General features: G+C 44.7%; 1 protein-coding gene across 1 annotated transcript in view; it reads right to left on the reverse strand.

Moving 5' to 3' along the window:
- Positions 1-16997, reverse strand: part of LOC308299710 (palmdelphin-like) — a gene marked incomplete at both ends in the record, with an annotated part of 66847 nt that overhangs the window by 15003 nt on the left and 34847 nt on the right. Inside the window, one exon of the mRNA XM_080743500.1 lies at positions 7781-7911. Coding sequence (XP_080599626.1) covers positions 7781-7911 — 131 coding nt within the window. The remainder of the gene's footprint in view (positions 1-7780; positions 7912-16997) is intronic.

Consider the following 16997-nt stretch of genomic DNA (forward strand, 5'->3'; position numbering starts at 1 on the left):
ACACACACACACACACACACACACACACACACACTACACTACAAACTATTAAACCTGGCTGTCATCATGATCTGGTACAATGCACAGTATTCAAGCTTTTTTACCACATGACATGATCCCTACATTTCACTACGTATATCAAGTTGTTCTTCTGTTGCGTTTAGTATTCCTATGTTACAGTCAGTCTAATTCCTTGCTAGGATATAACCACTGCCAGTATCTCTGGTACTGTAAATGTGAATAGTTGAGTGCTCTCAGATTCTCCTTTACCCTGAGGAGTTCCCTTTATTTGTTTGTTTTAATCTTCTACAGTTTAATCTCACAAAGCTGGGGTTTTTGGTTCTGGTTCTGGTCCACAGCCATGTTTGCCCACAACTTAAGCTTAACCACATGACCCCTATTCCCTATGCTGGGCATCTCAATGAGCCAACATTCCACAGAAATAAGCTCTGCAAAAATAGCACAACAACAAGCATGCAAATCTGCTAGTTTCGTTATTTGATGTACTGTACAACCAAATATTTTGTACATTTATACTCTTGCTGAAAACCTGTTTCATTCGGCCAAGTATCTGTCTAATATAAATTAACTTTACTATGGGAGGAAAACGGAACGTCTATATAGGCCTAAAACAAATGTACACGTGTGCACAAATGAGGCCTACACCTGGGCTCCCTTGTGTAATGCTTAATTTATACTGCAATGCATTTGTGAGCTAGTGGATATTTCCATACGATGAAGTATATAGCTCAGGCTTTATAGCTGACGGGGCATGAATCTCTCTCTCTCTCTCTCTCTCTCTCTCTCTATGATGGCACACTTTTCTATTCCCGCTCCTACTTTTCTTTTCTCTTTCCTGTTTATTTGATATTGTCCCACTGAGAAACCAAAGCCTATTTTACGCTTCGGCGCAATGTGTGACTTGACAAAAATAAAGTATCATGCCTTTAATACACGCCTGGATAAAAGGATTCTAACCACTTATACCAATAATACTTACTACCTGGTTGATCCTGCCAGTAGCATATGCTTGTCTCAAAGATTAAGCCATGCATGTCTAAGTACAAACGGCTTGTACAGTGAAACTGCGATACTGACCAGATTCCCAAGGGCTCTAATTGCCCCCCCTCCTGTTTTCACTCTACATACCGATATACAAGCTCATAGCGCATAGCGTTGTGAGCTTATGGACTTGCAATTTTTGTTGAATACTATCCACATGCAGAATACGGATGTTAGTGTAAATGCCCACATCATTACTAGGTCATAAAACGAATCAAATAAGCTGCTGATTTCATACTTACATGCTACAATGCCACCATTCTCACAGTCTGTAGGCATTGGAGCTACATCATTCTCCATGTAAAGATGAATGGTGTCTATAGCAAGACCAGGGACACATTGTGTGTGTTTGAGTTTGTGGCCCACTTGCTTTGGGAAAAATAAGTCATCATATATGTGTGCTTGATATTTTCACTTTTTTTCCGCTAAGTTGATCCTAAAGTTGTTATCACCAGCCAGTCTGTCTGTGTCCCTATTATGCCCCTTATGTGATCAATATGATCGTATCGTACTACTGATGTCATAGAACGGCCTCCTAGTAGGATTACTAATGGATACTGCACTAAGGACTCTGCATGACTACAGATACAACGGGTACAACAGGTATTGCATGACTGGAGGGGCATGCGTTCCCAATGGGCATCATTTGGCATGGTTTCCAACGGGCATCGTTCCCAATGGGCATCGTTCATCGCTCCCTTCCCAGCGGGCATCGTTCACAACGGGCATCAACAGGCATCTTTCCCAACGGGCATCGTTCCCAACGGGCATCATTCCCAATCGGCATCGCTCCCAACGGGCATCGTTCCCAACGGGCATCTTTCCCAATCGGCATCGCTCCCAACGGGCATCGTTCCCAACGGGCATCTTTCCCAATCGGCATCGCTCCCAACAGGCATCTTTCCCAACGGGCATCTTTCCCAACGGGCATCTTTCCCAACGGGCATCATTCCCAATCGGCATCGCTCCCAACGGGCATCGTTCCCAATGGGCATCTTTCCCAACAGGCATCTTTCCCAACAGGCATCTTTCCCAACGGGCATCGCTCCCAACAGGCATCGTTCCAAGCGGGCATCGTTCCCAATCGGCATCGCTCTCAACGAGCATCTTTCCCAATGGGCATCGTTCCCAACGGGCATCGTTCCCAATCGGTATCGTTCCCAGCGAGCATCGCTCCTAATTGGCATCTTTCCCAGCGGGCATCGTTCCTAATGGGCATCGTTCCCAACGGGCATCGTTCCTAATGGGCATCGTTCCCAACGGGCATCGTTCCCAACGGGCATCGTTCCCAACAGGCATCGGCCGAGTCATTATAATTTAAGTTTAATTGAAAAAACACAGTGTGACTGTAATGCGTTGCAATTCTAATTGCATTTTGTAACCTTATTCACTTACTCACTAAAGAACAACAGTTCTATTCAGCCACAGCTGAATGAGTTGATTCACAATCACAACAACTCTGGCCTACAATGTTCTCCCTGTGAGCATTCAGCGCTGCACTGTTTTGACCGCAGCGCAGACCAATGTTGTCCTTGAGTTACCTACCGCCAAGCTGTCCAAGCTGGAGCACGGCTACTGTTATTTTAGCATTAATGATAAGCTAGCCAGCGGGCTAAAAGGGTCTCTTTCATGCAGCAGCTTTAATGTGGGGTGACGACTATAGGTCGGGAACCACTGAACTAAACTAGCTAACTGTATATAAAGTAGATCAAACACGGTCCACCTTCAGCTGAGCTACAGCATTTACACGCTGCTTACACAATACTAGTGATTAATAATTAACTTTCAGGGTTCCCACACATTTTTACCAGTTTCCAAAACTTTTCCAAAACTTTTCCAGAATATTTAACCCGATTTCCAGGACTATATAACAATAATTCAGCTCAATAACGAGTCACTTACTCCTATGCGCAATGCCCAAAGACAGGTAGTGTATGCCAGTGGTTCTCAACCTTTTCAGGCCGTGACCCCCAAAATAATCATATTAGAAGAGAGTTGAGGAATTTTGTATAACACGGTTTACATGCTCACAAGCCATTCTACATGCTCACAACGCCTCGCATTGCGAGGCGTTGTGGGCATGTAGATCGGCTATTTTCACAATTTCTGCCTCTAATATTTGACAATTTGGCTAATGTTTAATTTGTCATTTCAGAGGTATTAACAAAATCAATAACCAAAGACAATGCATAGCTATTTTTTTCCAGGACCTTCCAGGACCCTTGATCAATTCCAAAACCTTTCCAGTACTGGAAAAATATTTTTCTAATTTCAAAATATTTCCAGGAATTTCATGACCGTGGGAACCCTGTAACTTTACTCATTTTCAAAATTATCTTCCGAGTCCTCAATAATGCTCATTAAAAGATTGCACAATTTCTGCATGCTCACTTTGTATCTGGTTGGTGGGCTATGGACAGTTCAGAAACCTGCATACTGTACCAATGACATCATCGATGGGGATTCTAAGCTAATAGAAACTACAGCCTTTTCTCTTCCTGGACAATTTCAGCACGCTGCAGTATGCTGGAATTGAAGCCCTTTATTCTTGCATTAACTACTAGCTGTTTGCCTTGCTTTTTGTTTTGTGTTCTCATGTTTTTTCTTTTATTCTTTTGTCGTCATGACTGCTTCACTGTGGTGTTCATACTATGAAATATGAAGTAAGAAAATTTTACTTTCCTAATGTGATCTATTAGACTTAGAGCAGGCAGGTATCTGTAGAAAGAGATTTTCTGAAAACAGATGACAAATGACTGTCAATTAGTTTATACGATCCTTTCTATTACCTTTGATACTGAACACAGAATAGAGAGACAGGACTGTAGTTACTGTTTGTATAAAGGGGTTCACACCAATTTGAATTAGTGAAGAAAAGGACATTGTTCAATGAATGGACAGATTAGCTATTGTATATTCTGTAGGTTATGTAAAGAGTGATGACATCAGCTGGTAGGGATGTTATAATGACCTGTTGCTTTGGACGGTTCAGCTGAACCGTCCAAAGCAACAGGTCATTATAACATCCCTACCAGCTGGAGTCATCACTCTTGCAGCTTTAAGCTTTTTTCGGTACAATACGTCAGACACTTTGATGATAGAAAGAAAATATCTGTTGGTAAAAAGACTACAATCATGGCTTTCTACATAGCAGCCTGACAGACTAGGCAATGTATTTACCAGTCAGTGTTGGCTAAACAATTATTTGAAATTTGAAGTAAATGTTGCATTTATATAGCACCTTTATCCAAACCCTTTGACACACACACACACACACACACACACACACACACACACACACACACACACACACACACACACACACACACACACACACACACACACACACACACACACACACACACACACACACACACACACACACACACACACACACATACTGACAGCAGAAGAAACCATGCAAGACAAGGACCTGCTCACCGGGAGCAGTTAGGGGTTCAGTGTCTTGCTCAAAGCCCCTAACCCAAGGGGAGCCAGGGATCAAACCGGGAATCTTTCCGATTCCCAAGCAGCCGCTCGACCTCCATTTTGTCAGATATAATGTACGTACAACTGTGCCTCCTACAGTATACCGGTATGCAGGTTTTTGTCTCAAGTTAGCTTTCTTTATCACTGAATTTACTTCTAAGTTTTTCTATATTCACTGAACAGAGAAAACTCCAGATTAAATGAAGAAAGTGCTACCGAAAGTCTTAATGTGCATGGCTCAACAATGGCACAAAAGTGAGGAAATAGCCAGCACACAATGAATGTCCTTTTCACATAGTTTTGTATTTATCTCTCAGGGAAAGAGACAACAGACATGTTTCAACCTAATAGGTCTTCCTCAGCGCTGCGGAAGACCTATTACGTTGAAACACATCCGTTGTAAAAAAGGACATTCATTGTGTGCTGGCTATTTCCTCTTTTATTCATTGAACAACTGCTCATTGATTTTGTGTAATTGGTAAAATAGTAATTTCTTGACTTGATGGCCTTTACAATATCAGCATTATTCCATGGTTCTCTTCTAGCTTTAATCCTAACTACTTTAACGGGGGCAAGTTTGTCGACAGCTGATAAAAACCATAATTTAAACAACCCCAGGCTTTATCTACCGCTGCACATTTAAAGGCAGGAGACCAATCCATTATTCCTCAGAGATCGTGTCAGCGCCTCACTGCTGTAATTCATTAGAGATACAGATTTCGGGAACCTTCCGTGTGTGCAAAAAAATATAGAATGGTCACTTTTAGTGATTTTGGATTGGTCTGATGTTAATACTTGGTCAATGAGGGTTTGAGTAGAAATACAAACCCTCGTGGCATTGGTGTTAAAATCTCCGATCGGTCGGATTTAACAATGTCTACTGAGTGTGCGTACGTCTTTTTTTTTTTCTTTCTCTAAATGTTCATAGAAGTGGTTTTGATCCGGTGGTCTGTAACAGGTTCCGATTAAAAGGGGCTTGGATTTTGGTAATAAAATGTCCACCCACACAGCCTGATCCTACATAAACACAAACACTGCCTCGTTTACGGTTCGTATCTTTCCTAATGGTAGCGGTAAAAGTCTTTCAATTTCTATCTCGGCATCTTTAACGGAACCGTCAAGCCATGATTCAGAGAGTACACAACACCCTGACCTTACTTGTCCTGAACAGAAGTCGGATTTTCGCCTATCTTATAAATACGACTTCTTATGTCAAGGTGAAGAATGTGCAGACCTCTGCTGGATCCATATCTTGACCATCAGCTTGAAAGGATGATTTATTGGCATCATGGCACAGTCCTATTCCACTTGTGATGTTTTCCAGCAGCGCTCCGGAGCAAGACATTTAACTTCTATTAACTCCTGGTCCTAACTGCTGCTGATGCGCAGGTTGGTGCCTTGCATGGTTGCCTCCACCGCCAGCGTGTTACCACATTGCAGCATTGCAGGCGCATTGCAGCACGTATTGTTGCGGTCAGTGTGAATGGGTATAGTGAGCGTAAAGTCAACAATTTATTTCCACAGTAAAGAACACTCTCTGATGGCTAATATTGTTTTGTACATCTGGTACACAATGCATAGGTCCTGTCTTGCTATTGTTTCATATGTCTGGTACAAATGCATATATGTCCTTGTCCTGTCATGTCATGTTCTCTCATGTCATGTCCAGAAAATGTGTTGCTGATGATCATGTGTATGGGTCCATTTGGTTACATTAGATTTCTAAACTCGTCTCTAAGAGCTACAAAGGGATAAATGAACAGTGTGGTCATCACAAAGCAAACTGCAGCAGTTCTTCATCTCTGAAGCGAAACAGTTTTAAACGACTATAGATCATCCTTTGTGCCTCCAGAAAAGGGAACCCAATTGGAAGACTTCCCAAAGCAGTTATTTTCAGAGGTGAAGGGGGAAACCACACAGGGATAATAATTCAGCGAGCCTGAATTTAAAGATACAATCCGTGGGTTTTATGTCCTCACTTGACATAGAGATAAAGGCGACGGCAACGCTTCGGATTCAAACCCGGGCCTCTGGCATGGGAAACCAGGAATGTATCACTCATTCAAGAAGGAATCCCTCCTTATCCAGGGCAATCGGGCTTGTGAGCTTCAGGCAATGCTACTTGTCAACTGTTAGGTGTCCTACCCGACACCAGGGTCTTCAGAAGAGTATGGTGACCACCTGCGATCACTGCAGATGTACTAGTTATATTGTATTAACATACTCATTAATACTACCGTTATATCAATGATTGGTTAAAACATTTGACTCATTAAAATAAGTTCCAGATTCCCTGTATGTGTGACGTTGTCACACATACAGGTGTGTGTGTGTGTGTGTGTGTGTGTGTGTGTGTGTGTGTGTGTGTGTGTGTGTGTGTGTGTGTGTGTGTGTGTGTGTGTGTGTGTGTGTGTGGTCCTTGTTAAAACACTATTGTACAATACTAATACTTATCAGAGAGTTTGCACCTTCTGGTGGTTAAAAATTGAAAATATTGCAGATATCTAACATTAAAAACTAAAGTCCCAGTCAGTTTGCAGCCTTCATAATGTTATAATAATAAGATAATAATATCTTCTCACACTCTCCTAATGGAAAGCATGTATGGCTCCGCCTGGGAAACCTCAGGATGGTGAGAGTGGTGATGATCTCATCTCCTGATTGGTCGCAGGGGAATAAGTGACTGTCTCACAACAATGCATGATGGGAACCAGGAAGCTCCTCCCGAAAACACAAAAGCAGGAAGCGTAACCAAGATCACATCACTCGCCATTTTGGTTCCTCACACTTTCACTTCGTCGGTAGTGCCCTGTATTATTATTAGCATTATTATTGCTTTCAGCGTATCATTTCAGAACATGCAAACTCCACACAGAAAGACGACCCCTTTTGCCAGACATGTAGTTGACATGTTGTTAGTTTTGTATAGAAATGTTCTTTTTGGCATGCAACACCGTCCTGCGATGGAGTATAAATTGAGCTTTTGACCACAGAGCTGCTAGATTCAAGAACTTCCCTCCGGAATCCCAAACCTTTGAGTGTTCTCCAGTTACTGTACGTGTGTGTGTGTGTGTGTGTGTGTGTGTGTGTGTGTGTGTGTGTGTGTGTGTGTGTGTGTGTGTGTGTGTGTGTGTGTGTGTGTGTGTGTGTGTGTGTGTGTGTGTGTGTGTGTGTCTGTCTGTGCGTGCGTGCGTGCGTGCGTGCGTTTGCGTGCGTTTGTGCAGTGTACCGGTGTATCATGTCCTCCAGCCTCTTGCCGTGCTCCTCCTCCAGCTCCAGCTGTCTTCGTCGGGCCTCCTCTTCCTCCAGGCCTCCGCTGGGCGTTCCCTGGAGGAGCCAGCGCTCACGCATGGCTTTAGACTGGAGGAGAGACAGACAGGGGATTAGTTTGTCTATCAACTGCAGCAACCTCTCAGTATTTATATCGATTCTTCATTGACAACTGTTGAATGAGTGAATTCACCTGCACTTTGCACAGGGGTTTTATTCTGTATTGGACTGATACTATGACCAGGGTTCCCACACATTTTTACCAATTAATTTCCAAAATCTTTCCATAACTTTTCCAGAATATTTAACCCAATTTCCAGGACTATATAGCAATAATTCAGCTCAATAACAAGCCCTTTCCTCCTATGCACAATGCCCAAAGACAGGTAGTGTATGCCAGTGGTTCTCAACCTTTTCAGGCTGTGACCCCCGAAATAATCATATTTGAACTGGGGACCCGGGCACCCTGACGAGCACTAAGAGTAGAGGAATTTTGTATAACACGGTTTTATTGTGAAAATAGCCGATCTACATGCTCACAACGCCTCGCGTTGTGAGCATGTAGAACTGCTATTTTTACAATTTCTGCCTCTAATATTTGACAATTTGTCCAATGTTTAATTTGTCATTTCAGAGGTATTAACAAAATCAATAACCAAACACAATGCAGAGCTATTTTTCCAGGACCTTCCAGGACCCTTGATCAATTCCAAAACTTTTCCAGTACTGGAAAAATATTTTTCTAATTTAAAAATATTTCCAGGAATTTCATGACCGTGGGAACCCTGTATATCGATTCTTCATTGACAACTGTTGAATGATTGAATTCACCTGCACTTTGCACAGGTTTTTGAGCGGTGGTCACAACGCTCCTATACGTGGCCGTGTGTGTGGGTCTGTCTGTCTGTCTGTCTGTTTGCACTCCTGCAGTAACCTTTTCTGACCACACATGTTAAGGGAGGGGCGCTGTTGCACACACACACACACACACACACACACACACACACACACACACACACACACACACACACACACACACACACACACACACACACACACACACACACACACACACCACCGCTCAGTTCACACGAGTGTGATTTTTTATTCTGTATTGGACTGTATACTATGATGACACAAGCACTGTAACTGCGTGCAGTGCAGAGACCTGGACAATCCACATATATGACTGCTATAAATAACTCCCTCTAGGTCAAGACAAGACAGCTACAGTATAGCATATAGTACAAAGCATACGTTCTCAGGGCTATACTGAAATGGGCCGGATAGGTTTTTACATACAATGCAACCTTTCAACAACAACAAAACAATCATGGTCAATGGCAAGATTAAACCATCCCAATAGAAAACATTATGTAGGCTAAGAAATGAAATATGCGTGAATACTTCTATTATCTTAATCTCTCAATATCTCACAAAGAAATGAAATGTGTGTGAATACTTCTATTATCTTCAACTCTCAATATCTCTCAATATTTACACTCCCAATTAATCTCCAAAGATTTAAATCAGGAACTTTCAATGACCACACATGTTTGGCTATGACATGCTTTGATGCTTCTCTATCTGGGACTGGGTGTGGAATTCATGCTTAATTTATACTCCATCGCACAACAGTGTTGCACATCAAAAATAGCCTATCAACAAGCTCACAATATGTCGCATCACGTCAAACGACAAAGAATAAATCAGTCTTTAGTTTGCTGTTACCACAACAGAATGAAGTTGGAACATGATCTTCATTTAGACTGTTAAACTGTTAGTTGGCAAGAAGATTAGAACGGACAAATAAATGCAGTGCACGATGGTCATGAAGGCCAAACGTGCACACAAAGATGTGCATGTGTGCGAGCATGCACACGCGCTCACATCCACGGCACTCAAGTTAATGAGATCAACATACTTCACCGGCGGCTGTTAGAATGTGGCATTTATTTGTGTGTCTGTTGTGGCGATCTGTCACTCTGCCACCGTTGCTTTTAACTGTCACCGAACCTGTCACTCAAGTCACAACGCGCACACCCATGTTCACGCTCATCCACTCACCTGCATCATTCAGCGTGATGGTTCCGTCCCATTTTATGAATGGAATCGGCGCGAGTCAGTGCTGCTGCTGGAGGAGGAGGCTATGGTGAACAGAGCCAGAGGCTGCGTGGCTGTCGACAGCCAGACACAGTTCTAGCGCGACTGTTTGTTTAGCCGTTAGCTGTCAGTTAAGCCTAGTTTGGCGATTGCGTTGAGACGAGCGTCCACGGAGGAGAATCGGCGGCCAACGTGCATGATGTCTTCCCCTCACGATCGCCCATCATCATCGCTGGCTGGAAGAGCTAACAGCTGTTAACGGCGCTACGTTGTGACACACTGAGCCGCTGTACGAGCGGTGTGTGTGTGTGTGTGCGTTTGTGTGTGCTACAACCACAGTGTGTTACCCGAAGCGGTGACACAGGAGGAAAGCACCGTCTACACTTAAATGTCCAGGATTCCGTGTACAGCTCAATACAGGTCGGTCTGAACTAACACATTACTCCACGAAGAGGAAATCTGAAGTGTATTCATTTTCTTTAAGGGGAAGTTTTCATTTTCGTTTTTCATTGATTTCCTGTGGGTTATTTAAAGGAGAACTTTGAGTTTGATTTTTTCTGAGTTTCTTTTGTTGGGAACATTTCAATTGGCTATTTTCCTCTGAATGGAATGAACTGAACGGAACTGACTTTTCTTTGAACCCCTCTGAACTTAATACAAACTCCTAAAAACTTGGATTGTTGTGTGTGTGGTCTCATTATTATTCCCATTGTTGTGCATATGATTTTCTGCTGTGTTTATGGTTTCTGGTACATTCAAAAGGTCTATGGTTTCAAAAAGGGTATACTTCTGGGTTTGAACAAGGGTGCATACTTTATATGTGTGGCAAAGGCCTCTCTGATCCAGGGACAGTAGCCCCCTCTTGTGGTGGAAGAGAGAGAGGTTCGAAAAGCAAGGGCCTCGCTACTTTAGCGGTGATAGCCCCCCCTGGGGTTTGAAGAGAGAGAGCCTGCATTCTCATTTCCATGTCCTGTAATGAGGGACAGCTTGCTACTCTGCGTAATGTGCTCCACGGCACATCCAGGGACTGGTGGGATGTGGTGCGACTCAATACCCATACCTGGGCTGAATTTCAGGAGAAGTTCCTCTCTGCTTTCCTTGCCGAGGACTATGAGGACGAGTTGGCAGAGCGAGTGAGATCACGGGTGCAAGGAGAGGATGAAAGCATCCGTGATTTTGCCTACATGTATCGTGCCTTGTGCTTGAGATGGAAATCCACAATGACAGAGGCAGCCATTGTTAAATTACTTCTCAAAAACATTGATCCCCGGCTGGCCAGTCAGCTTCGGGGACGAGTGGGAACAGTGGATGAGTTGGTGCGTCTGGGACAGCAGCTGGAGAAAGACAAGCAAAGCCAGGATCTGTATAATCAGAGGGCAAAACGATTAACTAAACCTGGATCTGGAGATGGAACCCAGCTGTCTAAGCCACCTCAACCTTCCTCTCAGTCAAAACCAGCCACCACCCCAGCCACCACCCCAACTCAGATATTTTGCTGGAGATGTAAAGGGAGCCATGCTCCACGGTCATGCCCACAATGGCAGCCGAAACAGAATACATCAAATACCAATCAAGGTCGTGCAGAGCAGCCATGGGAGAAAAAAACAGCTGTGAACATGTCTATGAAGGCCTCATCCCCTCCTACTGTTCACACCCCTCCAACTGTGACCTCACAGACCTTCACTCCTACTTCTACCTTCAACCCTACCTCCTCAGCCTTTGGCAGTCCAGTTCCCCAGCAGTTAATTGTACCATTAACCATCGGCCAATGGCAAGGAAGTGCTATTGTGGACACCGGGTCCTCTTACACCCTCCTTAATGAGCGGCTATGGGAGATCATTAAGAGGCCAACGGATAAGCTCAATTCTTGGACTGGGGGCCCTCTGTACTTAGCCGATGGGGAAGGAAAGCTGCCCCTTGGATGGACTGAGGTGGAACTATCCCTACAGGGGAAAACATGGGTCCTTTCTGTGGTGGTTCTCTCACCTCAGACCCTTGCCTTTCCGGTGGTCTTGGGTCTAGACTTCACCTTCTACAGTGGGCTGCAAATGGATATTTCTGGTGGAACTTACTGGTTCAGACTTGATGAGAAAGCCAGATATTACTTTGTCAACTACCGCTCAGCGCCCCAGGTTGGAGGTAAGCCAAAACCTCATGTTGCTTTCTTCTCCGCCCTAGAACCCAGGGGTATGGAACTCCCATCTTCATCAGATGTGTCACAACTGCTGACTGCTGTTCAGGAGTCACACCTGGAGACTGACTGGCAAGACCAGCTGTTGGAGCAACTCCACTGTAACACCGATGTGTGCACTACTCGGATTGGACGTACTGGCATACTGAAACACCCCATTTATTTGAACCAAGGCGTCCCCATTAAACAGAAGCCGTATCGAGTGTCTCCTCCTAAATTGCAAGTCATGAAGGAGTTGATTGATGACATGCTGAGGGATAACGTTATCGAACCCTCCAACTCTCCTTGGGCGTCTCCAGTGGTGTTGATACCAAAAAAGACAGGAAAACCTCGCTTCTGTGTGGATTACCGGAAGTTAAATGCTGACACCCATACAGATGCGTACCCTTTGCCTACCATCCAGGATATCCTCGAGAGTCTGTCTGGAGCTGCTGTGTTTACTTCATTGGACCTGAACAGTGGTTACTGGCAGGTGGAGATGGATCCTGAAGCAAAGGATAAAACTGCTTTCGTCTGTGCACATGGGCTCTTTCAATTTAAAGTTATGCCATTCGGGTTGAAAAATGCCCCTGCAACGTTTCAGCGGCTAATGGAAACTGCCCTGAAGGACCTGAAAGGGAACATCTGCTTCGTCTATCTCGACGATATCATTATCTATTCGTCATCATGGGAACAACACTTCTACGACATCCAAGCAGTACTCGATAAGCTCACAGAAGCTGGACTGACCGTCAACATGAAGAAGAGTAAGTTTTGTAGGACTACTCTGAAGTTTCTCGGACACATTGTGTCCTCTGCCGGTGTCCATGTTGACCCAGAGAAAACCGAGGCTGTCCAATCATTCCCTGCACCCACGAGCCTTAAAACTGCCCAGCGTTTCTTGGGAATGGCCGGGTGGTATCATCGCTTCGTGCCTAACTTCTCGCAAATAGCCGACCCAATCAATGCCTTGAAGAGGAAAGGGGTGAAATTCAAATTGACTCCTCAATGTCAGGAGGCATTTGAGGAGCTGAAGGAACATCTTGTGCTCCCACCGATATTGGGCCACCCCAACTTCCACCTTCCTTTTCTGGTGTACACTGACGCCAGCGAGGTAGGCTTGGGAGCTGTATTGGTGCAGAGAACAGGCCTGGGAACCGAAGAAGTGTTGGCTTTTGCCAGCAGAAGTTTAAACTCTGCAGAACGAAACTACTCTGCCACAGAGCTCGAGTGCTTGGCCGTAGTCTGGGCCCTGGAGAAATGGCGGAACTATTTGGAAGGACGGCTATTCACAGTGGTGACGGACCACTCTTCACTGGTGTGGGTCTTTAAAACCACAAAGCCAAGTACCCGACTGATCCGGTGGGCGTTGAGACTACAAGAGTTTACGTTCACTGTGGAGTACCGTAAGGGTAAATATAATACTGTTCCGGATGCCCTATCCAGAGCACCACTGAACCAGGACGACAATCCTCCGGCCATCTGTGCCACAGTGTTGTCCACCAAACCAGCGTCACTGCCAGAGCTCCCTCTTTCCATCCAGACCATATGGGAGGCCCAGCAGAAGGACCCTGAGTGTCAGGCTCACTATCAGAACATTTTGGAGAATGAAAAGGGAGAGGTGACTGTAAATTCAACTACCACTCTTACCATCTTGGAAGATATGATCTACCGCATTGTACAGTCACCTCACAGGGCCTTATACCAACTGTATATCCCTGTTACTCTGCGACCTCTTCTCCTGGAACTGTTCCATCAGGACCCCTTATGTGGCCATCTCGGTAGGTATAAGACCTACAGGAGGATGAAAGCTCTCGTTTACTGGCCCCGGCTCAGTTTTGACGTCAAGGAACATGTCCGGAACTGTCAAGTCTGCCAGTTATACAAACCGGAAAGCCGAAAAATGGCTGGAAAACTGCAACAGACACAGGTACATCGTGCCTGGGAAATGTTGGGAGTTGATTTGATGGGCCCATTCCCCATGAGTTCCAACAGGAACGCCTATATCCTCGTGTTCGTGGACTATTACACCAAGTGGGTGGAACTCTTTGCCCTCCGTAAAGCCACGGCCACAAAGGTTTCCCAGATCTTCACTCAGGAGATTCTGACTCGTTGGGGGGTCCCAGATTACATTTTGTCTGATCGTGGCTCGCAGTTCATTGCTGGAGTGTTTCAGGAGACCTGCAAAATCTGGAAGGTGTCCCAGAAGCTCACGAGTGCGTACCATCCTCAAACTAATCTGACGGAGAGAGTGAACCGCACCTTAAAGACCATGATCGCTTCGTTTGTTGGCAATAACCACAAACACTGGGACAAACATCTTCCCGAGTTCAGGTTTGCCCTGAATTCAGCAGTTCATGAGTCCACCGGAGTAACACCAGCGGAACTCAATCTGAACAGACCACTTCGAGGACCCTTAGATGTGCTGCTGCAGCCACGGGATTTACCACCTACGTCTCCTGCCTACTCAAAGGTCGCTCAACTAGAGGAACTGAACTTGTTTGTCTCCGAAAACCTCACTAAGGCTCGTCGACGGCAAAAGCGGAACTACGACAAGCATCGACGAGACATGGAGGTGGAAGAGAATGCTCGGGTCTGGTTACGGTCTCATCCATTGTCAAAAGCAGAAAAATCATTTGCTGCTAAGTTGGCTCCTAAATGGCTTGGGCCGTACAGAGTAGTTCGTCAGGTCGGACCTGTGAACTACGAAGTAGTGCAGGAGGACTCCGGAGAAGACCTGCGAGTGGTGAATGTGGCTAGGCTCAAGCCATGCTATCCCACTGCCAAGGAAGTGGATGAACAGCAGAGGCAGAGAATTCTTCGGACCTTTGAAGAGGAGAGTGAGGATGAGGACTTCCTCGGATTCCCTGATTCGGGACAGGTTCCAATGGCAAAGGCTCCTGGGAGGAAGGACAAAAATGTCAGGGATCCGGATACTTCCGCATCTGACCTCTCATTCTCCCAGTCCCTGATGGTCAAGGATGAAGAGGAGGATGCTCGAAACAAAGTGCTCAACATCTTTCTGGAAGAAAGTGATGAAGAGGAGTTTAAAGGATTTTAAGCCTTACCTGTGGGTCGGCTTTTTCTAAGGGGGGGGGAGTGTGGCGATCTGTCACTCTGCCACCGTTGCTTTTAACTGTCACCGAACCTGTCACTCAAGTCACAACGCGCACACCCATGTTCACGCTCATCCACTCACCTGCATCATTCAGCGTGATGGTTCCGTCCCATTTTATGAATGGAATCGGCGCGAGTCAGTGCTGCTGCTGGAGGAGGAGGCTATGGTGAACAGAGCCAGAGGCTGCGTGGCTGTCGACAGCCAGACACAGTTCTAGCGCGACTGTTTGTTTAGCCGTTAGCTGTCAGTTAAGCCTAGTTTGGCGATTGCGTTGAGACGAGCGTCCACGGAGGAGAATCGGCGGCCAACGTGCATGATGTCTTCCCCTCACGATCGCCCATCATCATCGCTGGCTGGAAGAGCTAACAGCTGTTAACGGCGCTACGTTGTGACACACTGAGCCGCTGTACGAGCGGTGTGTGTGTGTGTGTGCGTTTGTGTGTGCTACAACCACAGTGTGTTACCCGAAGCGGTGACACAGGAGGAAAGCACCGTCTACACTTAAATGTCCAGGATTCCGTGTACAGCTCAATACAGGTCGGTCTGAACTAACACATTACTCCACGAAGAGGAAATCTGAAGTGTATTCATTTTCTTTAAGGGGAAGTTTTCATTTTCGTTTTTCATTGATTTCCTGTGGGTTATTTAAAGGAGAACTTTGAGTTTGATTTTTTCTGAGTTTCTTTTGTTGGGAACATTTCAATTGGCTATTTTCCTCTGAATGGAATGAACTGAACGGAACTGACTTTTCTTTGAACCCCTCTGAACTTAATACAAACTCCTAAAAACTTGGATTGTTGTGTGTGTGGTCTCATTATTATTCCCATTGTTGTGCATATGATTTTCTGCTGTGTTTATGGTTTCTGGTACATTCAAAAGGTCTATGGTTTCAAAAAGGGTATACTTCTGGGTTTGAACAAGGGTGCATACTTTATATGTGTGTACGCTTTGTAGCGTTTGTTATTATTTGTATTTTCTTTATTGTCAGGCTAAGCCTGACTGGCACCCCGCACGTCAATTTCAAAGCGTCTAACAAACCGCTACACTGTGTGTATTTGTTTGTGTCTGTGTACACACAGACACAAACAAACACCATAATCATCTATTTGTACATTCTCAGAGTTAAATTAGAATTCACGATTTGTACAGATTATCACAGCCGAGCTACAACGCCAAACTAAATGATTAACTTAATATGCTACGTTGTTTTCTATCTCAACAGTAAACAAACCAACAAAAAAGTTCTATTCTATTCTACATTTCTAAAGTGACAATTTAAGGACTTTTTAGTACTTCTAAAATGACAAATTAAACATTGGTCAAATTGACAGATATTAGAGGCAGAAATCGTGAAAATAGCTGGCCTACATGCTCACAACGCCTCGTGTTGTGAGGCGTTTTGAGCATGTAGATCTGCTATTTTAACAATAGAACCATATTATACAAAATGTAATTCTTCAACTCTTAGTGCTTGTCAGGATTGGTTGGGTCCCCAGTTAAAATATGATTATTTTGGGGGTCGCGGCCTGAAATGGTTGAGAACCACTGATCTAGATGCTGTGGTTAATCATGAGCTAAAGTATATAAAAGAAAGCGGATTTATGAATATAGAACTGGGATAGTTAACCACGTGATGCCACGTACGACTCAAGGCATTTCATGTATAAAGTCCTTCTTAAACAGCCAGTAGCAGTTTGTCAACCTGACCGTTATAAATAAAGAATAAAGTAGTGTGAGGTTATTGACCAGTGGTTTCCTCTGAGAACCAGTCTGCTCTCTCTCACG

Source organism: Nannobrachium achirus (assembly GCF_963921795.1).
Source record: "Nannobrachium achirus genome assembly, chromosome: 15".
Lineage (NCBI taxonomy): Eukaryota > Metazoa > Chordata > Actinopteri > Myctophiformes > Myctophidae > Nannobrachium > Nannobrachium achirus.